Below are 26,921 nucleotides of genomic sequence, written 5' to 3'. Positions count from 1 at the left end.
CAAAACCTATTTAAACAACTGACAAATTTACATATTGTTTAAAGGCATTGTTCATCCCCAAAAAATTGTTCTTTTATGATTTACTAATTTTCATGTCATTTTAAACATCTAGGACTTCTCTCTGAAGAGCACAAGATGTTTTGAAGCATATTGTTACAGTAGCCAAACAGTTTTGGTGACCATTGATTTATATTGCACGAGGAAAACTTTTTCTCCCTGTAACAAGATTTTTGCCTTGACCGGTAACTTCAGATTTTCCCGCCGAACCCTTTAGAGGTCGAAAGGAGCTAGTGATCTCAACGGTGACCTGGTTTGGCGGGCAGAATTACTTCCTGCCCATAGCATACCTGGTAACCAGCGGACTGATCTTGGTGACGTCTGTCCTGCTCACAACGGTGTATGTGAAAGTAGGCAAAAAGGGCAAGAACATGGAGGAATAAACCAAAAGATGGAAAGTCCATCGGAAAACAATGATGACGTAAGCATTGCACTTAAGAGTCATTATTAGGCGCACTGAAAGAGGTTAAATGCATTAAATTAACTTAGCCTTTCTAATTTTGAGAATACATTGTTTACCAATACCTATTTGATACACTCTATAATAATATTTATTGTCTGATATACGGTGGAAAATATAGAGATTCAGGATTCGAAAATAGAGATTGAGTGAGTGTTTTGTGTTGATATTTTACTAAAATTGGTACGATTAAAATATAATCTGTGATGCAAAGAAACAACCGAACTTGTACGAAAGCAGAAAATTGTAAAATAGAAAGATTTTCACAAGTGGTCTTTTGAACCCCACTGTATGTTACATGATTATCTTCTGATGAAATGTAAAAACTGGCCTGTATATTTCCAGACAGGAAATGAGTAATGGATAATTATAATTGTCTAGCTGACTTAAATCACTGAGGTCTTTTCTCACATTCGGCATATTCTAAGTTTGGAATACAATACTACTAATTTATATTTATATATATATATATATATATATATATATATATATATATATATATATACAGTGTATGCAAATTTACTTTCTGCAGTACATACCCACATGACTTACAATATATAAAATGCGCAGTATACAAAGCGCACACATTTGATTTGATCTAGTTACATCGCGATGAATGAACCAACAGCAACTGTATACTGTTTAAAAACAATTTATTAAAATAAATTATATAAATAATAATAGCATAAAGTATGCTCCGCATATGCAGAAAGGGTTCCAGTAATGTGCATTAATTGCCAGCAGGGGGCGTCTTTGACAATTTACCACTTGTGTTCACTGAACTCTGCATTTACTTGTTATACAGTGCGTGGTCATTTTTCATGTAAAAGTTGCAGAAGAACACACCAGTTTAGACACTTGGCCTTTTGTATTTGCTTTGCGCCAAATAGTTTACAAATTGACTCTTTTGTCAGTATGTCAGTTTGGTATAATGCCCTGTCAATCAGTCAGACTAGGCCTGCTAGTGGGAAAATTTTGTCAATTGCTTATGATTGAGAAAAATTTATTAAGTAGCTGGCATATCAAAGTACAAAATAAGCGGCTTCTAATATTTGTATAATTATTGCACGTATTATATCCATTTATTAATTGAGGTACTACATAGAATGTGTAACAAAAATATTTTGTCACTGCAAGACTTATTGAATGAACTACAATATAGTGTGTATTTAAAATATTGAAACATAACATGTCTTTGTGTAAAAATATACATTTTAAAATTAAATTTTGATGTTGAAAAAAAAAAGAAGACATTTTCAAGCTCAAATCTGTTAATATGTTTTGGGATTTCAGCTGCTTGGGTCTCATTAATAGATGCGTGTTTTAATTTTAATGCATTAATGTGAATAGTAAATGACTAAAACAAAAAAACAACAAAAAAAAAAGAAAAGGCTCTGCTGAGTTAATTAGTTCAGGCTAGGAATTAATCCAGCTGTCTGCTTTTTGTAATTACATTTTTAATAAAACTTCAATTTACCATTTTAAATTGTTTTTTTCTTTACAATCAACCTACAGTACCAATCATCATTTAGAGACAGATGTACAGTAAACAGCAGACACACATGAAGACACACACACACACACACACACACACACACACACACACACACACACACACACACACACACACACACACACACACACACACACACACACACACACGTGGATACAGTGCACAGAAACACATTACATAGAACTCTGGTAACAAGCAGTCATGCACATACACAACTGAATCTGGTACACTCTTAAACACACAAAGACACTGAAACATACAGGCATGTCCATAGCACCCCCACTGTGGACATTTCTTTGCTTTAAGCCAGTAAACTAATGCAAGTACCGAAAAATGACTTATAATGCTGTAGTAAATGACAAACATAACAGTGTACTATTTTGACTTTGAACATGCAACATCCTGGTATCCAAAATCCATAGTGTGAGGCAATGTTTGGTCTGATAACGTTAAATGGATAATATGCTTGGATTGATTATCCATCAGGTTGTTTGGTCTTCAAGTCAACAATAAAAAAATATATATATATATATATATATATATATATATATATATATATATATATATATATATATATATATATATATATATATATATATATATATAAACGACAACTCGGCACAGAGTGAATCCTGTTATAGGCAAGAATGTCGGCATCCTGTGTTTTGCTCTTTAACCTTTGACCGCTTTGAAGGGTCACATTTGGTAAAGTATCCATTTGGACAGTGTAACTATAGGAGCTAGCTTAAACTCGACCTGTTAGTGGTTTGGGAGTATTAATACAAGACACATCAGCAGGAAGAATAAAATGAATTTTTGCGTGGCACAGGTTTTGACGTGCATGACTAATAATGCATCTGGCATGAATGTATATGTGCAGTCATGCACGGAGGACTTTTGCATGGGAAACTGAAAATGCAGCACCAGCACCATTGCTGTACCATTATTATTTTTTTTTTTTAAAGAAAGGCCTCGCTAGTTCCTGTGCTGAATAAATGTTTGTCAGCCCGTCCAACTTAAATTTATTCAGACTTAACTGAACAATGCACACAACCATCATCTTGTTCCAAAACCTTGAGAGTTACCTAGCAAGGCAGCGCTTTAAGGCATTAAATGTTTTCCCCCCAAAAGCAGACCGCTCAGTGAAAAATGTATGCAAGTATGCACTTGGATGAACATAATGTCATTAAATAATGAAAACTATATTCTAACTAGTTAAATATATGTAAAAAATTACCAATTGCCCAATATTTGTGTAAAAAAAAAAACTATTTTCTGCTTATTACAATGCTGAGGAGTTAGCTTAGCAACATGCTAACCATTATAAACCAATTCAAATTAGTTATCTTCAAGATACAAGCTCTAGGTGGAAGACTCCTCAAATCTAAACAGATTTTTAAACACTAGTTATCGTATATTGGTTCTGTGGTTATCAAACGCTTTGATTTTACGTAAAATCACAAGACAAAACGTTTTGTCGGTGACTAACAATGTGGAACGATTCAACACTGGAAAAAAAAAAATCGATATTTTCATATATCTATGAGATATAATTGAAAACTTGTTTGTTATAAAAAAAGCCTCTTTTTTTTCGCCTCAGTACAAGTACATTGTTTCAACAACAGAGTACCTCATTTAGAATTTAGAGCGCTAAATTTGCACTGAGAGACTTTCTTTCTTTCGTCATGGTTTATATCATTGCACAAGCCAATGATGAGCTGTCATCAGATGACTGATGATCTCATGTGTGACTCGATTTTTTGTTGAAGATACAGAATTTGCCATTTTCAGAGTTCAATTGTTATATTTTGGCTGCATTTGTGAATTGAATGAAAAAAAATGAAACGGGAATATAATATCATACTACTGATAGATCAATCACAGGCCCCTGAATCTATTAAAAAAGCAGCCAGATCTCAAATTCTGTACCTACGGCTATGAAAATCAATGTGAGATGTTCACCCCTATAAGTTAGCATGCTGCACTGTTAAGGCAGGCGTCTATGTAGGCAGTATAGATAGCAGATGAACTCACCAGGTTTTGGAACAGAACTAAAGAAACCAGCGCAGGCCTGTGTTGCTATGTCACAAAGAAGGCACCTATGTAACAGCAGAATACAATACAACAGTGCAACATGACAGTGAATCACAGTGTTATGAGAGTGTCTGTCTATTCATTTGAAATGCAATCATTTGGTATTATGCGTGAGGGCGGTTTTGTTGAAAATATCTTTGCCTAAAGAAAAAAAAATGTGCCTTACAACGAGCGATAGAGACGAATACATCTCCGCTCTCAGAAAAATGCACAGATATCTAAGGACTCACAGTTTGATAGCAGAGCACAGTCACATATATGCACTCGTACACACATTTAGACTTATGAACACACAAAACACCCACAAAACACAGTAGTGTAAAGAGATCTCTGCTGTTCTCTTTCTCCTGACATTCCTGTGTGTTATTTCAGTGATAGGACTTGCGTGGCGTACTATTTGAGACGGCACATTCTGATCTGATCTGCAGATTTCTGGGAAAGGTAGTGTTCAGCCGCGGGCTTCCAAAAGGGTACGCTCTTCTGCGATTGGTCAGTCTTTTTTCTGACACGGTGCACTGTGGGAGTTCTGTGGCACTTGGTACAACTGTCCCTCTGTGGGTGTGACTTGATCAGATGTGCTCTTGGGTGTGTCATAAGCTGAGCTTGCTGATTGGCTGCTGTCTGTCCGAGCCACTAAACCACGGCCCCTGAATGGCAGGGTGCCTCCTGATAGGTGGTTAGCCCTGTCAATCATGATTGGCGTGGCATATTCAGTGCCAGACGCAGGAAGGGGCTCAGCGTAAGCGTGGTAATGTTCAGGGGGAATAGGCGCATCATACTCGGGGGCATCGCCTTCTTCGGGCTTAAATGTTGACCTTTGTCCAAGAGAGGCCATTGTACCGGTGACAAGAGGCTGGGCGTATTCTACACAGACAGGGATGGCAGAAAACAGATCGTTTAAGGATTTGTCAGAGAACATAAAACTAATTTCAACAGTTTCGTTTGCATGTGTACCTGCAGGCTCCACCCGGGGTCTCTGGTGGTCCACTCGTGCTGTGGAACTGTATCGAACACAGTCTTCTCCATCCAACTTAGAAGGCAGCAACTGTTTCATACTCTTCCACCACACTAAAGCACACATTCACGCACATTTAATTATTCATGTGAGTGGAAATGCAAAAGAGTAAATAAATGAAAGCGGACGCACCTGTGCGCTCCCAGTGTGGGAGGTCATAAGTCACCTCTGGGCTTTTTCTGTAGGTTTCAATACAGATGGTGAACATAATTTATCATCTCAAATGCTTATTTGCATTAAAGGTCTTTGCACGAGTCAAAATTCTCGACATAAAATTCCATATAAAAAGTGAATATAAAAATGAAGTGTTAATCACGTTTAAACAATGCCTCTGAAACCTTTGTGCAGTCATAAAAAATAAATAAATAAATATATAAATAAATAAATATATATATACTTAATAATATAATATAAATATATTTTTACATCCATAGCAAGCATTTTGATAGGACAGGATGACAAATACGGGCCCATACGAAAATTACAGACTCGGTGTGCAAGGACCTTTAGTTAAAATTTTCATGAATAACAAGGTTTCAACACTAGGCTAAAATACAGAAGTCAACATTTGAAGTTGATCAAAACCTTTCATCAAGTTGTAAAAACCAAAACTTATTTGATCCTCTTGAAATGTTGGGTACTGTATGATAACATAAAGATCTATTACGTCGTTTTTCAACTATTTGGGTTAAATAATTTGTTGAGATATTGAAATGTTACTGACCTGTTCTTCCACAGCCAAGAGCACGCCATCACTAACAAAGGCGTTGTCAGAACCACCACCAATACCGGAACCAACACCGCCACCAGCGCCACCTCTGTCACATTTACACAGCACATTAATAACATTGATCTGGTGTCAATTAATACAGTTTTGCCTAAAAAAATAAAAATCTGTACTAAACAGTAATAACAGATGGATTACACCAATTCAAATTTGGCCAAATTTCACCCAATGTATGCATGTGATATGTATTTTTTAATAATTGTTAATTTAGCACCACGCTAAAATGAAAATCAACGGGAATCAACACAAAATCCTACGAGTGCGCTCAATATGAGATTCAATGAAAAGAGCTTGCTGGGTACATAAAACATCTTAAAATAAGCCATTTATGAGGTTGCAATTTATAAAGAATGCTGCCCGATGGGCCGTTCACACAGAATATGATTTAGCCTTCCAGTGTGCTGCTTTTTCATTATTTTTTAAAATATGTAGACAGAAGTTCTTGACCATTCTAATAACCCGGTGGCCACACCAAAACAAAAATTAAAAAATCTATAGGACATGCTTTTTGTCACTGTTTTTCCAATGCTTTGCATTAAAAAAAAAAAAAAAAGTGCAATCTGTGTGAAAGAATGGGACACCTATATAGACAGCAAGGCATCTCACTAAGGTGTATAACAAAGCTTGTATGTTAAAAAGCTGAATGAGGTGTGTTTTTACCGTCATGAGAGTGAGGAGGCATGGTGGTGTTTCGGATGTTGGGAGTGTGTGTGGTCTTCTCCTGTAGGGGGGGCACTGTGCTTCTTCTGCGAGGGGGAGGAGGAGCTGGATGGAAGATTCTTGGCCTCGCTGAAAAACAAAGAGAACCAATCATGTTTAGCATGGCTTATTGGCCGAATGGGAGTCTGATTTCTCTAAAAACCTCTCACCTGCATGAGGCTGGCAGCCCAGAAGCTCCATTTTAAGGGCAATCCTCTGGTGCCACTGCAATGGACATATTCGGATGAAGCGTGCTTCGACTGGAGGAATAAAGTTGTTCCGTACTTCCTGGAGATAGTTGGTGTTCCCTTGGAAAATCTGTTACAGACACACAAGGACACATCGCCTTGGCAACAAAGAACAAAGAAGTTGGCCTCAGACCAAGGTCCATCTTATTTACGCCTAATCAATGCGCTTCTCGTTAAGCTCTCTGACAGTCGATGGACATTCATTATTAATGACCACAGAGTGCACTTTAATTTCAGGCTCCTTAAACCTCAGGAATGTAAAACCCTTTTTCCTGGAAATACACAAACCGTGAAGTCATTCTGCAGCAGTTCCAACACCACCGCCAAATACCCACCAAACAAAAAAGAAAAACAAACAACAAAGCTTCAAAACCTACAGAGCTGGATATGCTAGTCAATGTATGGTGCCTTTCGAAATGCCTTCTTTTGGCCTAATTTAAATGCATAAAATTAAACTGCACAGAATGTAAATGAATATAATAAAATTGAAATTAAATAAAAAGAGCCAAATCATAACTGCATATAATAAAACTTCATAAAATAAAATAAATAAAATTGCATAAAATAAATATTAATCAAAATAAAATAACATTTGTAAACCTAGATTTTATTTAATAAAAGATATTGCTAAATCCAAATTGTAACCCAATATACTACGCCTTAGCATCAGGCTTGCATCAAACATCATCTTTTGATTTTTTTTTTTATTGCTTCCAATGAAGAGTATTCGAAATCAGTCATTTATAAAATTAGTGATGGTTAGAATGCTGTCTTAAAAGATTATGGAATAGAACCATGCTAACACGAAACAAACAATCCTCCATACCTTATTTTTATCGGATCCAACTTCTTGATAGGGTTTCCACTGCTGTCCGTCATGGCTATATAACACCTCATAGGCTGAAACGTAAAACTGATATTCTTGGAGGGTGGAGCCAGTGGTGGTAATACCTGAGAAGCAGAATCGATTGACTGACCAATCAAGATACAGACGCAAACACGCCGCTCCTTCTTTCTCTCTCACACACTCAAACTCTACCTGTTATTCTTTTCTCCTTCTTTAAGTCCACTTGAATCCATTCTTTTGTGTCGCTGTTGGCTGCTGCCCACGGACGTCCTGGTGTTTTGAGTCGGGCCCCTGTGGGGCCCCAGACAGTGGGCTCCTTTCCGTGACCGCCCCATTCCCACTCTGAGGAGGCTGTGATCTGAGAGTCACTGACCACCCCCGACTCTAAACCCAAAGTGCCATAGCAACCTTGACAGAGAGGGAAAATGAAAGCTTCTATTATTAGATCATCAAGGTGTTTCTGTAGAACTGACAGGAATACAGAACAAAATCTTATAGTTATTTCAACAGATTCTTTATAACAATTTGGACAAAACAGTTCATTCTGTAATATACAACATAACAGACAAGTTTGACACATTACTGATTCACTTACCACTGGTCTTAAAAGTAAAGAGGCTTGGGGAGAGATTTCCACTGTAAGAGGGAGAAAGATGCAGAGCCATCATTCTGTCTACCAATCAATCAGTTTGCCACATAGGAGCAAAAGAAACTCAACCAAAGAGCAGAATCAAATCTAACTAGATTTGCATTTCCAGAAATAAATACCAGCGCTTGCAAGGCAGCAAAATTCTTTAATATGTAGAAGTTCTGGGCTTTGATTCTGAGTAAATGAAATGCTGCATCAGAGATGTTCTGCACACAGCATGAATCTAGTTTTCCACCAGCTGTGCATGAGAATCAACACACAACACAAGATCATCTTTACGGTGTAGACAATCATAGATAGCTGCAAATAAATGCATCCAGTATGCAAATGTTAAGCTGTCGCTTAAGCTGTGTTCACGTCATGTCAGAATTACCATAATTACCAGATGACAATTTAGAGCAGTTCAGGTCCTCTGACTCAGAAAGTGTTTGTTTCTATGGCAACACACGATTCATAATGAAAAGACAGATCCATGTGCTGCTTTGTTGCTTATGACAGTGCTTAATTCACTATATTAATTCATCTCTGTACACTCTTGCGAAATACTAAAGAACAAAAAAAAACACTGTAATAACTATAATATTTAAGTCAAAGCTTTGATCAAATTTACTTTCCAACTTATAATTAGAAGTTCAAGAAAAATAGAGACGGTTTTTGCTTGTTGGAAAACTTGCAATTAGACTAATTCCATACTCGGTTAAAAAAAAAAAAACAGACAGACGGATAAATAGACGGATACATAGATTCCTTGCAATATTTGGAGGGTCCTTGGCAAAAAAAGAAAAAAAAAACACTGCATTACACAGTTAATTAATTTGCGGAAAAGACTAAGAAAATGTTATTAAGAGGAATTACAATATTGCACTGCCTTGCAAGCCCTGTAATTAAATGAAATGGATTTTCCCATGAAGAAAGCAAACAAGAATGCAGATGGGTTACTCACGGCACAGATGTCACATTGTTGGCCAGTGAGCTTTCGTAGTGTGGGATGCCTTTGCTGCTGACCACACTGATTTGCCCCCCCAGAGTGTTGGAGACCACACCCGCATGAACACCGGCCAGACAGAGAGGAGAAGACTGCAGAAAGAGACGGTGAGACATTAAGACAGCTGACACTGACTCACCTAAAACCCACAAGCTGTGACTTGGCAGGATGAGGTCACATCCTTGAAGCAGAATTGCAGTGGTATCATTTATGCCACTGTGATGAAGAATGATGGATGATTCATTTGACTAACTTCTTACAGGATTTAGACAGACACACACACACACACACACACACATTCATTTAGTAATAGGCCTGTAATTAGTTTCAGCTTTAGCAAGCATAAGAGACTTGTTTTAAAAACACCCTCATGTTGCTCCAAACCTACATGACTTTATTTCTTCTGCACGAGAAGCAAAAATGTCTCAAATGTTTCAACTGATCTGGCCAAATAATGAACGTCAAAAAGGGTCCAAAAAGAAAAAACTAAAATCATTGTAGACATATCACCTTTTTTCCTCAGGAGTGAACAAGTCATGCAGGTTACGTTCGACCCAAGGGTGAGAAAATGATGACTGATATGCTTCTGCTTTTTCCCCACTCTACTTTTGAACATTTGCAACCAACTGAAAAATTGGCTGTCAGCGTGAATTCTTAGTGAATTCAGTTGTCAGTTGCAGATGTCAGTCAAAAAAAATATATGTATGTTTGCGTCCATGAAAAGAATCACATGCAACTTGGTTTTGGTTCATTTTCAATTGTGAATGTCGACTATACAATGTTATTCTGCATGCATTCTGTGGACTATTGCTGAAGAATAGCGATAAAGCTTGCCAGAAAATACAACTCATTTAGCAGCTTATGAGGTGACAGGAAATGTACCACATTTGCCATCTGCTGTGGCAGCACATAAAGGACGAAACGCAAGTATCATTTACACACCTAATGTGCATCCTACCCTCTATTTTGTTGAATGAGGGCTTTAAAAAGCTCCTTGTCTTTCTTAATAAGTTCCCTAATGTGTCCAAGAGCTGCACAATTAATCAGATAAACAAATCAAGATTATGTTTACAACAGAAATGTCTGCCGTGCATGTGAACGTAATATAATCAGACGCATTTAAATCAGTCTTACAAGCCTGTCAGCAAGAAAAACAGTCCTAATAAACAAGTTTTAAACAATTTGATCCACAGATGCGTGTTTTACGTTGCACTTATATTGGCGGTGGCACTCGAATGCACATCATGCCGAAATCACGACGTCCAAACTCGCAAGTAGGAACGTCCCGGAAGGACTCGGGAGAAAATAACGACCACATATAACTGCGATATGTATATGGCCAGAGCCACTTGCTGCCCAGCACTGGAATAATAGTAAAATTGCTAGTTTAAAAAAAAAAAAAAAGATTAAACATACACACACACAGTTGGGACTCCAAACCAAAAAGAGACCACAAGCACTAGGCAAACTCTCAACACCCCCACACACCGACACCGCAAACATACACCACTTCCTCTGGGCAAAATAAAACATGGCTCTTGCCACAAACAACGCGTGCACACACACACACACATCCGTAAAAAGCGTCATATGGGCCCCACACTAATTCTGAGGGTTTATCTAAGCTGAGAAACAAGACTGTTGTCAGCTGGTGTGCATTAGAAAACCATTCAGCCAAACCTGATCTAACATCTCCCCGAGAAACACGCTGTCATACACACATAAAAACACGCACACATACATCCAAACACCCAGACGCGCATACCAACACGCCCCTAGGAGACCAAGAGCTCTAAAACTGACACGCAGAATCATTTACAATGACTCAACTTCAGAAGAACGTCTGCTTCACGCTCCGTCTTTCCCTCAAACTCCTATTCATACACCCCAAAATTAAGCTCTCAAGAAAACTGCTTATTGTGTTCAAACAGACAAAATTAAACCGTTTAAACGCAAGCAGGAAGCATTAAAGCAGCGATGAAGTCTTCAGCAATGACCTAATACAGCTAAGACAGTGTGCGGAAATATTCTTCTGTTAAATACAGCTGACAGCATCTGTGACATGCTTTTCATCAGCACGGACTATCATTTTGACTCATGCACATTAATTTAGCAATTTCTACACATTACAGTAAACATTACTTGATGCACTTACGCACAGTGTTTCAAATACGCCACTGCTTAGAAAACACAACCAAACAGTTAAACAGCACGTGTTAAATATATGATAGCGATAAAATGATTTATTTGTGCAACTGTGCAATTTCAATAGTCTGGACAGGACAGGTTTCTTTGTTTCTTAACAACCAACTTGATGGAATTCATTGAAAAAATGATTTCTAAGTGAATGCCTCTTCTTTTGTGTTACATCAATACATATTTTTTATGGAATGAAGGACAGTTTTTTTTTTCTTCTTAAGAATGTAAAGACTTCAGATGGAACATTTCAAACATGAAACCCTAGGAGAATATTTTAATTTGAAAAGCTGAATCACTGCAGTTACAGAGGATAAACAAAAAAATATAACGCATAAGCGACAGCACCAGCGCACGTGTCCCTGAGCGGTGTCTGGTTTGTCTGAGTCAGATCTTTTCAGTGATCTCAAGGATTCAATGTGGTTCTCAAGCTGAAAGCTCACTGGAAAAGAAGATAATCCGTAAATAATGATATAAATGCCAGTCATATTCTCAAAACAGGGTAAAGGACTTAAAGTACATAAGTCATATTGACCACTTTTAAGACGCGTTGGCTTTATTTTTCACGCTTGAAAGCATCAGTACACATTCAGTTTAATAAATCACATCTGATGTGAAAATTCAGCCTGAATTTATATAACTGCACATACTCTAAACGCTTAGTCTGCATGTGTAACTTGAATTTTTGGCAGTAATTATTTAGTCCACAAGGTGTCAACACCGTGGAGCTGCCTATTGTTTCACAGCCGAACAGAATAATGATGCATTTAAAAGCTTACAACCAAACGTGCCTTTAAAAATGTTTACAATGTTATTGCAGCGGAAATATTACCCTTAATAACACTTGATTTTTTTAAAAAGTTTGTTATCCCTTAGAATGCTACTTGGGATCAAGTTTGGGATACTCAATTCAACATACTACAATTTGGGACACATTCGTTTTAAAGGAACACTCCACTTTTTTGGAAACAGGCTCATTCTCCTCCAACTCCTCCAGAGTTGAAAGCTGAGTTTTACCATTTTTTAATCCATTCAGTTAATCTCCAGGTCCGATGATAGCACTCTTAGCATAGATCATTGAATCTGATTAGACCAGTAGCATACTACTACTACTGGCCTAAGTGGATTCAACGATCTGTGCTATAAACTGTTAAAAGTGCTATCGCCATACCTGTACAATTATGCAACTTATTAACTCTGGAGAAAGAGCCTATGCATACACTAACATTTGCATAAAAACCTAAGTATACCTTGAACTTCACACATTAGTAGCAATATCTCCTTTCACATTCTTGAAAAATATAATTGCAAACTTGGATCTAACCCTTCAATCCAATATCCACTTAAACTGGAATACTTACATCTCTGTATCCATGCGGTATGGTTCCCGAAACCTCCCCGAAATCAGTCAGGCATCCAGCAGGACAGAATTTACTGCAAATGCAGGACAGGAATGAGCCACACACAAGAACATGTGTATATGTGTGTGTATACACACGCCCCAGACAGCTGTAAACGTGAGTACCTGAACTCCGCTTCACTGAAGTGCTCTCCTTTTTCCAGACAGGTGATGAGGTCTGAAGGATGAGAAAAGAGAAACACATTTTCTTTGAGCCCTCTTGAAATATATTTACCTCTGTCAGAAAAAAAGAGCACGTCTGATGGTTGCCATGGTGACACTATTGATTAATGTCATCCTTCCAAACAAAGACAATACACGGTCATGTGTGCGTGCGTGTGTTATGTGCACACTGGTCATTCAGTAAGTGGTGTAACAGACTGGCGTATTGCGTTTCATTTTTGTGGATAAAAGCATCCATCTGAATGAACAGATCAATACCAACTAGATTCACATCCGTTACTTTTTCCCTTAGTAAATATGAGTGGTGCTCACCCGTGCAAAACTTCCTGCCACAATACTGGAATGCGTATGACTGTGTGTGCGCATTTCTGGTTCAAGGTATTTTGTGGTGTTATTGTACCCATTACTCACACCCACAGCATGGATTCATCTGTCTCTTTCCTGACTCATGGGAAATATGATCTCTCTCTCTCTCACACACACACACACACACACACACACAGTCTTGCAGCACTAGGGTAAACAGGTGTAGCTCCCACATGGCAGAGTGAACTCCTGACCTCAGACAGCTCCAGAGGTCAAAGGCCAAATGTCATTGTTAAGACACATCAAACACAGAAGTGCACAGCTGTGATTCCACAGATTTGGAGGCTCAGGATGTACTGTGCTGCACAGAACACCTTCACAAACGTGCTTACACTGCAGTCTGAAACTTTCCTGCAGCATTTGACATTATTACAAAAATAACTAGAACTTTTTCTTACGCTTCTGGCATTAGAACGAGAGATTTGAAAAAAAAAAACTTCTGACATCATGTCTACACTGGACACAGACAGCTACACTGTGTGCACAAAGATACTAAAAATCTTTTGTACTAATTAGTGTTTCCCCTGCTTTTTTTAGGCACCCCCTGAAAGGTCAAGCTAATCGTATTTATTTTTATTTTCTCTATAGTGCTAGATCACAACAGAAGTCAATTAAAGGAACTTTGTTTTTGTTTTTTTATGCTTTCAAATAATTAGACATGCTAAAATACAGAAATTAAAAATAAAATTGTAAAAATAAAACATAAGCTTGGAAAAAAATAAAACATTTGATAGGGAAAATGATACAAATTGCATATAGGACATGCAATTTATTTTAGAAGTTTATAAAATAATGAAAGTATTTTTACAATATATAATACACAGTCATGCCTATTTTACTGTAAAACTGGTTAGAAACTTTTTGTTTCATATAAAAGTGCTATATAAATAACCTTGACTTGATCTTCTAAGCAATCTGACTTGCAATGTTAATCCAACAGGCATTGAAAGAGTGGCCCGAGCAACAACTTGGAACAAGGATATAGATTTGGCCAATAAGTGATCACCTAGCAATAACCCACAGGCCTCTAGGAACATGGAACTTTCAAAAGCATTAACATTTCCAAGAAAGTGGGAAATATCAAGATGTTTAGATGCATTTTGAACTCTGTGACATTTTTGTACTGTATGACGCAAGAACCAACAGCCATGACATAATTTCCTCTCATTTGAAATTAATTTAAACTATTGACTCATCTGTTAAATTAACTGCCTGCCATGTATAAGTTCTCCAGACGCGCCCTGGAACCAGGAAAAACCCTAACACCCTTGCAGTCAAAAACATACCCCTGAAATAATCGTTGTAATCAGGTTCACATGTCGCTCCTCGGTCTCATCTGAACAAACACGCACAGTTGCCATAGCAGCCCCTTTATGCATCTTGAGACACATCCAAACCTGCTTCAACACAAGCTTTTACACATACAGCACAATAAGTACTCTACCGCTGGAAAGTTCTTTGCTGAAATCGATATTTTTGTGTAGGTGTTCAATTGATCAAATCTGACAGTAATGTATAATGTCATAAAACACTTCTATTCTAAATAAACGCTGCTCCTTTGAACTTTCCTACAGACTCCACACAAAATATTACGCAGCTGTTTTCAACACTGATAACAGTGAAAAGTCTTAACTGCTTACCTGTGTGCTGACTTTTGGTGTAGGAGAGGAAGAGGCCATGGCCGTTGTTGTGCGGTCCACTCATGAACTGCACAGTGACCTGATGCGCCTCTGACTGTATGACAGCGTCTCTCCATTCTTTCCCTCCACAGAACTTCACTGCAGAAAGAGAAATGGAAATCACGTTCAACTCTTTTCCATTTACTCATCAGCACTCTGTGCATTAGTGGGTGGTTTTGCTGCTATAAAACAGAAACTTATCTTCTCGTTGCGACAGATACTAACAAAATAATTAGTTTTACTTGTATATTATTTAACATTAGGGTAACATTAAAGTTTGTTACATTTGCTATTCTAATTGTTTGGTTTGATTTGAAATTATTTATACTTTATTACAGTGTTATATATGGGCTATAAAGGTTTAATCCATTTTTTTGGGGGCAAATCTTATTAACACCAGCTGTAAACAGGGCCATAGACTACAAAAGTTCTGAAAAGAAAATACTTTTTTGCAAACTTTCTGAATTTATATTAGGAGCATGAATGCGACGGAAGACTAGAAAAAAAAACAGCCACAAAGCACACTTTGTTCAGAAGTGTTTCTCACCAATTTCTGTTCGCCCCGGTCCGTGGCCATTATAGAGTCGCAGGTAAGAAACTTGGCAGTTGTTTGTGTCTATGTCAAGATCCGCAATGCGCAAAAGGATTATGTGTCCGGTGGTCACGCTGATCTCCCATTCACACACAGAGTTTGAGGGATAGGACAGAGGGTACCCCAGAGACGCCAGGCTCCCACTGCCCACACCCAGCACGGTGTGCCCACAGCCGTCCCCTGAAAAACATTAAGAAATCATCGTACGTTACAACAAGGCATTCTTTGTTAGCATTATGGAAATGACGGTCTAATCTGGATGCGGTACAATCAACTTAATTTGATGATATTTGCATGATTCGCCAAGGCAGGGGTTCTAAACTTTCTGTCCACTTTCCTGCAGAGATTAGGTCCAACCTTGATCAAATTCACCCGCCTGTAAAGTTTAAAACCTTGATTAGCTTGTTCAGTTGCGCTTGATTAGAATTGCATCTAAACTCTGCAGGAAAATGGACCTCAGGGCCAGAGTTGAGAAACCCTGCACAAGGGATTCATAAAGTGCCCACATTTTGTCTTAATTATGCACAGAATGCCGCTTAAAACTAACACTTCATTTGGTGAAATGCTTTGCTTGAAAGTTGTGCAAAAGAGCTCCTTGTTGAATCTTTAGGAGGAGGAGAATGAGAGAGATGAGATGAGATGAGATCGCATTGCATTGCAGCTGCTTGCGCTGCCTGTCACGCGTTTACACACCGAATGAAACTCAGCTTGCGCTGTTGTTACGTAATCCTTGCTGGACAATATTCAGACCCCCGGAGCAAAAACAACAGCCCCATCCACACACACACACACACACACCTCTAGTCTCAATGTTTCCCCTAGCTTTACTACACCCACACAACCCTACACTTCCAAAGTTTTATGCACAGAAAGTACTATCTGCAAAGGAAGTTATTTCAGCTAACATTCGGTATGAGGAACAGGAGCTAGTTTTTACTCGTTACACTGAATTTTTCTCATGAATACTTTTATTAAGCAAGGATGCAGTAAACTGTTCAGCAAAGGCATTCGTAACGTTACAAGACTTCTGTTTTAATGCTGTGCTTCTGAACGTTCTATAATGAAAAAATACTAATTTCTTAAATAAAGCAGCACAACAGTTTTAACATCGATTATAATACACAGACTCTCAGGGAGCAAATTAGGATATTAGAATGATATCTGAAAACATGAAGTCACACTCAAGACTATTTCAGACACAGTCAGCTATATATTTCAGATAATGATCTGTACAAGAAACTGAGGCTAGCTGTCACACATTTTCCTGACTGCATTTCTCAGGTTAGGTATATATTTAAAATCCACTTTCTGTTTAAACGAATACCTGAAAATCATCTGTGACAACATGCCCCTATAACAACAATACCGGACACCCTTTATTTGCTTGGAGGATAAAAGTCACCTTATTAAATTGATAGTGCCGTTGCTTGCAACTCACTGTGAACCACAGCTTCTTGGGCCTTAATGCTTTAATAAGCACGCGTTTATAATGGGTTTTGAGCTCATAACAGTCAACTGCATGAAAGGGTTGGTAATGTGATACGTGATATGATGTCTGGAGCGTGCGTAATTTATATGACATTTCTCAAAAGTGCCGTTTCCTTCTGTGTTAAACCACTTATTGAGTCACTCTTAGATCGAGGAGGCCTATATCTGCAGTCAGCGTGCTGTTAGTTTCTCTGTTTAAGTGCAGCAGCCTAAGCTGACGCTGGACAGCACATGAACTCGCTACATATTTGGGAAAGCAGCGGGGGCAGCGCGTTGCGTCATCACGTTCTTCTGTTGCTCCAGCTGTAGCGCAGCAACAATGTAAGTACACAACACACACACACACACACACACACACACACACACACACACACACACACACACTCCGTTATTGAGCTGAGGTGTTTACCCACTGAACTAATTACGGGTTCAGCCGTAGCTGGTGTGTATTGGTCAGTTACCGGTGTCTTGATCAAACAAAAACCATGTGTGATGTTAACGGACCGAGCCCGGATCGGAACCAGCAAACTTTCAATGACCAGTCTGGGTCTTTAACTGCTACACCGCACCACCCCAAGAGTTTGTTGTGAAACCGCGATCAGTCCCAACCCCGAGGGTGGCGGAGCGGTTTGGGAGAAGTTTAGCAACTCCTAGAAACTTTAACCCCCTCTGAAGATCACGTACCCTTCTGCGCCCGCGAGCTTCTGGCACCGAGGAGTGAGATAAAAACGATCAGGATGAAGACCGCAGCCCCTCCGGTCCCTCTGCCCACCATTACCGACGCGTCCATCCCAGCAGCCTGCAGTCCGAATGCATAATGCAAAAGTGTCCTGATCCGGTCCCGAGTCACGGTCCCGATGAGCGCGCGCCGGCGAGTGCGCGTGTGTGTTTAGTTTCGGGATGGTTTTATCGGCGCTTCCTGAACTCCGGAGCGGCGCACCGTTTGGAACAAACACGGTCTCTTCATTCCCCGATCTATTACACGACTTCCTCAACTTCCGCTCCTCCCACCACACAGCGGCCCCTAGATGGGAATTCTGTGGTATTCCATACATTGCTCCGGATGGGGAGGAATCAGTCATTTGTTTTTGCTTTACGAAAAGACATGTTTGCAACAAAATGTGAAGGTGAAGAGACACGAGTGAAAACATATTATTAGCTGACGTTTTATATACAGGCTATTAATACTGTAAAAGATGCGCATAGTAATGACATTTAATAGATCTGCTTCTTCTTCTTCTTCTTCTTCTTCTTCTTCTTCTTCGTAGGCTATTATTATTGCACCTAATAGAACAAACGGCCTACTGTACTGCAAAAAGGCTTTTTATTGTATATGTACCTTAGTCATGCATAAAGTATATCTTTGACCTATTATGAATATCACACAGTAATTATTTTGTTTTTGGGTTGGCATGTAATGTTTCACTGATGAGATGATATACAGATTTCCATAAAGCTATAACACTCATAGGACTTTTGTGACTTGGTTGAACTCATTGGTAAAATATAGAAATGAGGACCTTCATGTTGAAAGCTGACCTTGAATTATCTGTTGAGTTCTGTATGAGTATCTGTATGAGTTTGTGTCTGTTAGAAACCTAACAGATGCATAATAGGCTTAATGTATAATCTGTTAGAAATACAGCTTATATTTTATTAAGTAGACATACTTTTGTTTAAAGGTCTGGTCAAGCACTAAGTTCAGTCATTCGTCTAGTGTCTTTTATAATGTCAAATATCCATTATAAAAGACCAGAGAAAGCAGAGAAAGAAGACTTACGGGAAGCTCACAACCGTGAATATTAAATTTGCTATAATAATTATAAGATCAATTATAAATTAAGTCAGAGGTTTCATGTCACGTGTTCTCGCTGAAGAAAACGTAGACGTTACAGAGTTTAACTGAGTGAAAAGCATATTGTAATACACTACATTTCAAGCTTTCAGTTTCTGTGAAATAAGGCCCTTTAGGTAGTTTGAATACTTCAGTGTAAAAACTGTTAACCACAGCACAGATACCACAAAGAAGCATATTTTATACCTTTTTCTGCGATTTAAAATGTAAGCAAAACCGCCATAATTTTTATCTGTGTATTTGCTGATGATTCGTATTTTTTTATAACATGCTAATAACAATAAAAAGAGGACTTCTATTTTGATGTAATGAATATGTGTTGTCTTTTAGATGCACCAGGCGAGCTGAGTTTGTTCATCCTGGTCAAAATATCTAAGGGTTTAGGTTTTTCTGTTTTTCTCAGATTCATCTCTCTCTCTCTCTTTCTCTCATTGTCTGTCTCTATATCTAATTTCCTTTCTCTTAGTCCTTGGGATAGCTCAATGGAGAACCAGAGTCCTTCAGCCAAGGCCGTTATCTTTTATCTCACGACAAGGTCTTTCTCTGCACGTCTACGGTCTCTATGTCACAGACTCCACCTGGTGGTGCAGGACTCCTCGTCGTCTTGTTAAATGATTAAAAGAACACGACCGCCACAGCGTGGAAACACGAGGTAAAGCAATGCCCCCGAGTGGCCCATCATTTATTTATTTATTGCTAATTATAATGCGCGCGCTTATGAATATCCTTGTATAACAAAATATATATAAAATAAAACACACGATATTGATAACATAGTGTAATATTGATAATAATTTGACAGTAATTAGCATCAAATGATCATATTAGAACGAGTGATCATGTGATACTGGAGACTAAACTAATGGCTAATTGCTGACTAATTCAGATTTGCCATCAATGGAATAAATACAATTTTATTATGTTAAAATAGAATCTAATTTTAAAAATTGAACATAATTAATCTGATCCAATAACATTTTTAAGTGTGGCTTAAGTGTCCATATGCAGTTTTTGGGGCACTGTATCAAAGATAAATCTTTTATCTTTGATAGATAAATAGGTGCTCTAACTTTAATCTGCTGGAGGAATATGGTTGGACTAAAAAGCTTGTATTTGAGTCTCTCTGCTCTTTTAAGTCTGATCCTGGGTTCATGTGGGTCAGAGATGTCTGCTATGAAGTTAAAAAATCACTGAAGTGTCACACTATTCTGTCCTGCCATGTATGTCAAACGCAGATGAACAAACTTCACATCTCATTTTTTCCTTTTGTTCTTTACGTCATTTTTTTATTTCTCTTTATATATCATACTAGACGTTTCTGCCATTCTTTGACTTTACACTTCAGTAGCTCCAAAAAAAAAATAAAAAATACAACGTCACTTTTACATAACATTTTGAAACGAAATGCTGTATTTATACCATGGTATTCTAAGAAAGATCTTATGAGTGCCTTGTGTGTTTATTGTTGGAATCTGAAAATGAACCTGCCAATAATTCTAGCTTGTTTTATAGTCTTTCTCCATCTGTTTAAATTAACATGGTCTGGATTTGGACATTTATATAGGTCTTAGTATATCTCAAGCTTGGACTGGATCCCGCTGATATGCATATGCACGTGTAATACCATAACTATTACATGTTACTCAAAGAGACTTAAAAGAAAAAGTGTTTCTCCCCAAATACCCTTTTCTTGAGTCTTTAAGCACAAGACTTGATCAACTGCTTTCGGATCTGTTTAAGGCACTCCACCTCATTAGCTAAGAAAAGACAGAGTGAATCTCCTCTGCCTCCCTGACCTCTGAGAGTCGACATTGATCATCGGCACCACAGCGGCCAATTCAGACAGTCTATCAAAACAAAGAGCTCAGCAGAGCAGCGCGGAAGACGCAGATCACACCGTCTGTGTTTCAGCACTGTTCTGCAGCTGGGAGACACAAGCACATCACTCGCAATTCTCAAAGCTTTGAGTGTTTCATCAAATACTAGACAGAGGGACCCAGAATATTTAATAGGCTCCTGCTGTGTTCAGTACAGCTCGCTTTTTGCCCACCTTTAAATATTTAGGCAATATTCTAGATTACATTTTTATATTATATTAATCATTTAGTTTAAAAAATGAGTGAGGTTTCTATTTAAAAATAGATCCAGCAACAAGGAAATTTGTGTTAATTTACACTACTGCTTCTTCATTACTGATGCTCGGCAAGCTTTATTAGCTGTTTTATGATTTATTTCTGGACTGCAGGTCTAACTCATCTTAATAGTATGCGAAGGTCGACCATTTTGGCTGTTTAATTGCTACATATTTATTTATGAAGGATTAATTGCTTAATCATATCTTAGAATATATGCAAATTCTCAGAGGAGTTTAATGTGCAACTTACAATAACATTTTACAATAATACAAAGGTAGTGTGTTTTATTTCATATTCATGGTGTCTCAAAATAGCACAGCTGAGTACACTTAGATGATCTTAAGTTTATCTTAAGAAGTACTAAAGAATCATTTTTAGTATAATAAGTACAAAATTAGCGTGCGGAAATATAGTGTACTTGTTATTTTACCTGGGACTGCACATATAGAGAACAATGTAGGACACTGATATAAATACAAAAATATGCGCACACTCATCTTCTGAGAGATCATAAAAATAAGCAGCATTATATGAGATTTTTCTTTTGCAACTGTATGTGTGGGGTATATGGGACATAATTTACTCCCAAGGTCACGGCACACTTGTGTGTGTGTGTGTGTGTGTGTGTGTGTGTGTCTGTGTGTGTGTGTGTGTGTGTGTGTCCCACCTGTATGTGCGCCTGTCACTCACAGCTAAAAATGACTTCTCGACTGTCACTCATTCACAGAGTGTGGTCCAGCGGTCCATCTCATAGGTTCGCGTGTCGCAGTGTCTTCCTGAGCTCTTGAGGAGAATATTTATCGATTCTGTCTGTTCCGGAGGATAAATTACAGCATTGTGTAGATATTAATCTAACTCTAATGTTATAGCTTATAGTTAAAAGTGGGTAAAAGTACTGTCTTGTGACAGATTCTACAGAATAACGGGTTGATTTTTTTCTCCCCAACAGTCAACATGCAGAATTGATGGAGAAATGTCAGAATGAAAAATGAAAAACTGAAGATCTGCTCAGAAAATGGGACATACTTTCTAAAACAAGGTACGTGGAGCAAATCTTCTAAAGGTTCTTATTAAATCTTAAGGAATTCTTAGACAAAACATTCATTAAATTAATTTAATTATTGAAACGTTGTAGAATATTACGTAAACATACTCCAAGTCTGTGTGTTTACTTGTTGAGTTGAGATAGAGAACATCAGTGACTCTGAACCAATGAATAACAGGCTTTCCCTTGATGCATGGTTTGTTGGGATAGGATCGTTGTTGGCTGAGACACACAATCACAATATTGACAAAATTCGATTGACTCAATCAATATTGACTTAATATTGACAAAATATACTACTTAGAATATGATATTTAAATAATGATGATAATCCTAATGATGTTTGGTATAAAAAAAAAATCAATAGCATTAAAGCTATTGTTGGCTAATTGCTACAAATACACTACGTGAATCTGGTTTTGTTGTCCAGAGTCACATTTACTCTGAATCTCTGTCCTGTTTGAATATCTGTGCTGAAAGAAGTCTGCAGAGGCCTGGATGAAGGAGACTTGTTGAAGTCCCCTTGGTGCATCTGGTTTCTCCCCTTCTCTCTTTCTCTGTGTGATGTCCGTCAGTACTCTCTCATTTCTACTTCATGTGTATTTTCCTTTCCAGCGAGCATGGATTCCCACTGTAAACGCAGACCACTGAGGACACATGTCTTCCTTGCTTCCATCAACCCCACCTCGCATATATACGCCTATAGACGCACATCCCTTCATCCCAATAAACAGTATGCCTATTTAACCTCAAGGTCAGAGAGTCTCCACCTGTCAGTCACTTTCGCCGTAGAAGCGTTTGTTTAATTTGTGAGGAGATTTGGTTGGATTCAGACTCGGTTTGACCACCGTGCCATAACATTTCCTTCACAGCTGAAGTCTAAGAAGGCCACTGCTTAGAGAGGAACTTACATCCTATTATATCGTATTATGTTATTATATTATATTATATCATGTAAAATATATGAACCAAATATCAAACCAAGTGGTGTCTGCAATCACATTTTCTCAGAAGTTAACTTTTCACTCCTGTTTCTCAACCACAACTTGCCCACTATGTATTGTATAAAAAGTAAGATTTTTATTTTTCATAGTTTATTATTTTGCTTAAATGTGTATTTGAGTGTGAAACATAAATTATGACTGAGAGAGCACTTGTCTGGTGGTCTGTGGTTTATAGAGGTCACAGGTCATGTGTCTCCCGGTTTATAAGGATGTGCATATCTAAAAGCATGTATCCAACAGCCATTTTCAGGGTGATTAAATTAAAGCCTGAAAAAATACCTAAACTGTTCATAAAGGTCAAAAGCTGCTCCTCTGCAGCACGGTATATCTTTAGTCTCACAGAGTCAGGCTAGTTGCCTGGTAACATTGCTCAGAAAGTAGTACTTGTATCATCAGCCCGATGTCTTTACATCAGATTGTAAATGATCTAAACTAGTATATTATCGATTTTAGTTTCATAGCGGTTACTGCTCTGTACAGTGTGTTCACAATCGCCTCTCGTGTCGATTTTGTGTTTTCATTAATTTTATGAAAGTTGACAAGTGCTGTAAATTAAATATAACTCAGAACTCTTTGAAAGAGCAACATCTGAGCAAATATTTTTTCTGGGCAACATTCTCAAGAACTAGAGACAAAGATAACACTTAACCCAGTCATATAAACAGACTAACAAAGAGAGCTGATAAGACCAAACACATGCCCCTGTCTTTTATATCCTTTACACACACACACAAACCAGTTTCTGTATCACAATGTTTGTAACAGTTTCTAGATTTTGATTTGTGGTAATATTGTTATTGTAGTCCAGTATTTTGGTGAAATGTCCTGTCAGTCACTAATCTTTGACTGTAATAATCCCACAGATAGGGTGATTGTGTGTGTGTGTGTGTGTGTGTGTGTGTGCGTGTTTGTCCCAGGTAAACATGCTAGACATTCTCCACATTTCTGCACCTCAGTGTTACTTACAATCTTCCTTCTTTTCCAAGTGACTATTTTTATTATCCACTGTGTGTGTGTGTGGCACGTGGGTTGGTGGTTGTGTGTATATGTAAAATAAAATGATTAATAAATGTGTCACTGAAAATTAGACGTATCATTTACTGAACTACAGTGATTTATTACAAATTATATGTCATTTCAAAATATTCCAATTTTTCACATATTAAAAAATCCTGAAATTGTGGACAAGTATATTGTTTTATGTTTAATTTATGTTTTTTTTTTTATTATTATTTCTTTTTCAGGGTAGCCATCCGCATCATGTTATTGGACCAGTTGGACCATTCTGTCTGATTTCCTACTTTCTGCAGTAAATATTAAGGTAAAGTTTAAAATTAAATTAATCATGACATACATGCAGATTTTTACTGACAAATTGAGTTTTGTTTCCCAAAAGATGTTGTTACTTTGACAAAGTGTGACAAGTTCTGACAACTTATACGCTGTTACAAACAAAAGAGGAAAACAAAAGGCTAAAAATAACATAATTTCCACCAGAAATATTTTAAGCAGCATTCATTTTCTGAATTAAACATAATATAAAAAAAAGTGTTTTGGAATGATTTATGAGAATGATGTGACACTGAAAGCTGGAGTAATGGCTGCTGTGCAGATAGAGTGCGTGTGCGTGATGTCTCCAATCAGGATCTGTCACTTGTCTGTTGTCCGTTCAGATCGATGGTGGAAAAGCAGCTCATGTATCTAAACGGTGTCCAGGACCGCCAACAGAATTATAGGCCCACAACATCAAAATTACAGCAGTAAATTTTGGACGTGTATATTGGTTCAGCAAACCCATCTTGAGTGTTTGCTGGTAAAAAGCTCATATTTTAGTTTCATCTGGCCATAGAAGTCAGTCCTATTTGACGTTTCAGTCATGTCTGATAACTGAATGTGCTGGAGTTTGTTTTTGTATTAGCTGAAAGAATTCTTTTGAAACCCTCCCAAACAACATGTGGTGATGCAGGTGCTGTTTGACTTTTCTTTTCTGTTATTTTTTTTGACCCCGAGACTCAGCTATTATCTGCAATTCTCCAGCTGTGGTCCTTGGAGAGTCTTTGGCCACTCAAACTCTTCTTCTCGATGTGCATTAGGACGAAACAGACACACATCCTCTTCCAGGCAGTTTCCTAACATTTTTTGTAGATCGGATTGATTTAATTATTGCCCTGATGGTGGAAATGGGAATTTTCCCGGCATTAGCTCTTTTCTGAAAGCCACTGCACTTATTCATGAAGCTCAATTATCTTTCGCTGCACATCAGAAATATATTTTTTCTCTGACAGATTATTAGAGGAATTTTGGCTTTGTATTCCCTCCTATTTATATTTCCAATTTATATTATAAAGCCATGCATAATTTCATATTCATAATCACCGTGAAGTGCTCAAGATTGTGAATATGAATAAGAATGTACTTCAGAAATATTTTATAATTATTATAATTTCATATATATAATATATATCATTTCTAGGGGTGCCAATAATTGGTTCAACAGGTATTTATGAAAGACATTTATTTCATAATGATAATTTCTCCCATTTTAAATTCTTATTATCCAATGAAAGGTTGGATTTTTTTTTTTATAAAAGATCAAAAGCATTAACAATGCAGATGAATTTTCACAGCCTTCTTTGATCATATTTCATGACTCTGTGTGTGTGTGTGTGTGTGTGTGTGTGTTAGTATATACATATTTGAACAAAACATATTCAAGTTACTGCAATATAATGAATATGGGCTTAATGTGCACATTCCGAGCTTTAATTTGAGAGTATTCTCATCACAATTGGGGGAAAGTTTAATATGTATATTCTCTTTTTTTTCAAGGGACCGTAAGGGACAGTTGACTCAAAAGCCTTTTCATGGACAGATGTGGGCTATTCCTTATTATTTCTGCATCAATTAAGCAAGTAAAAGATCTGGAGAAAAAAAACAATGTATGTGTATGTGTATGATCGGAAGGTTCACGAACACGGTAAAGAAAAACCCTTTCATCCAGACATCCAGCCAAGTGAAGAACCCTCTCCAGGAGGTAGACGTGTCACTGTCAAAGTCTACAATCAAGAGAAAACGTCACCAGAGCAAATACAGAGGGTTCACCACAAGTTGCAGGGCCTTGATTAGACTTAGTCAAAAACAGCCAGATGACAATGATAGAAAGAAAAAAGTATGGAGAATTATGGAAAAGGTCTCATGAACAGCTCATGATCCAAATCATACAACATCATCTGTAAAACATTGGGTAGTGAAATATGCATAGCTTCTAGTGACACTGGGTTACTGCTGTTTAATTAATAATGTGACATAGAGACATAAGATGTAAACAGCTTGAATTCTGAAGTGTACGGTCATATTCTCTATGAACAGATTCAAACTATTATTTATAATTACATTTATTTGACCACTTTTGAACAGTTCTGATTCCTAAGCATATTATTTTATATTTCAGCCCCTTGATTTAAAGCCTAAAGTCTGCGTTTCAGTCACATATTGTTTGATTTATTTCAAATCTATTGTAATGGTGTATTAAGGCAATAGTACAAAAACTCAGTCAGTGTTTCCGGATCCGACGGTATATGCATTTCTTTGTTTTGTCTAATATAACCTTTCATTCATTGCCTTT

The 26,921-nt window shown here is 37.6% G+C and overlaps 2 protein-coding genes and 1 long non-coding RNA gene across 3 annotated transcripts in view; 2 read left to right on the top strand and 1 right to left on the bottom strand.

The window, feature by feature from the left end:
* Window positions 1–1,996, top strand: part of tmem30c (transmembrane protein 30C) — a 5,765-nt gene extending 3,769 nt beyond the window's left edge. The window contains exon 7 of the mRNA XM_043248859.1: window positions 253–1,996. Coding sequence (XP_043104794.1) covers window positions 253–440 — 188 coding nt within the window. The 3' untranslated portion in view covers window positions 441–1,996. The remainder of the gene's footprint in view (window positions 1–252) is intronic.
* Window positions 951–18,476, bottom strand: dcbld2 (discoidin, CUB and LCCL domain containing 2). Its single transcript, XM_043248858.1, has 15 exons — window positions 17,942–18,476; window positions 15,725–15,949; window positions 15,139–15,276; window positions 13,076–13,127; window positions 12,912–12,984; window positions 9,313–9,446; window positions 8,316–8,356; window positions 7,913–8,128; window positions 7,700–7,824; window positions 6,796–6,943; window positions 6,587–6,715; window positions 5,864–5,957; window positions 5,272–5,318; window positions 5,079–5,192; window positions 951–4,988 (listed from the first exon to the last, which is right to left on the bottom strand). Exons 1-15 carry the CDS (start codon window positions 18,045–18,047, stop codon window positions 4,615–4,617), a joined length of 2,016 nt encoding a protein of 671 aa, XP_043104793.1. The 5' UTR covers window positions 18,048–18,476; the 3' UTR covers window positions 951–4,614.
* Window positions 17,407–26,921, top strand: LOC122351639. The gene is made up of 6 exons (XR_006251782.1): window positions 17,407–17,578; window positions 19,579–19,764; window positions 22,197–22,286; window positions 22,908–23,046; window positions 24,541–24,617; window positions 26,126–26,921. It is a non-coding gene; the product is annotated as an uncharacterized LOC122351639 (long non-coding RNA).

The sequence above is a fragment of the Puntigrus tetrazona genome, chromosome 9, assembly GCF_018831695.1.
Source record: "Puntigrus tetrazona isolate hp1 chromosome 9, ASM1883169v1, whole genome shotgun sequence".
Taxonomy (NCBI): Eukaryota; Metazoa; Chordata; class Actinopteri; order Cypriniformes; family Cyprinidae; genus Puntigrus; species Puntigrus tetrazona.
Note: the sequence above shows the minus strand (reverse complement) of the source record. Positions and strands in the feature narration are given on the sequence as shown.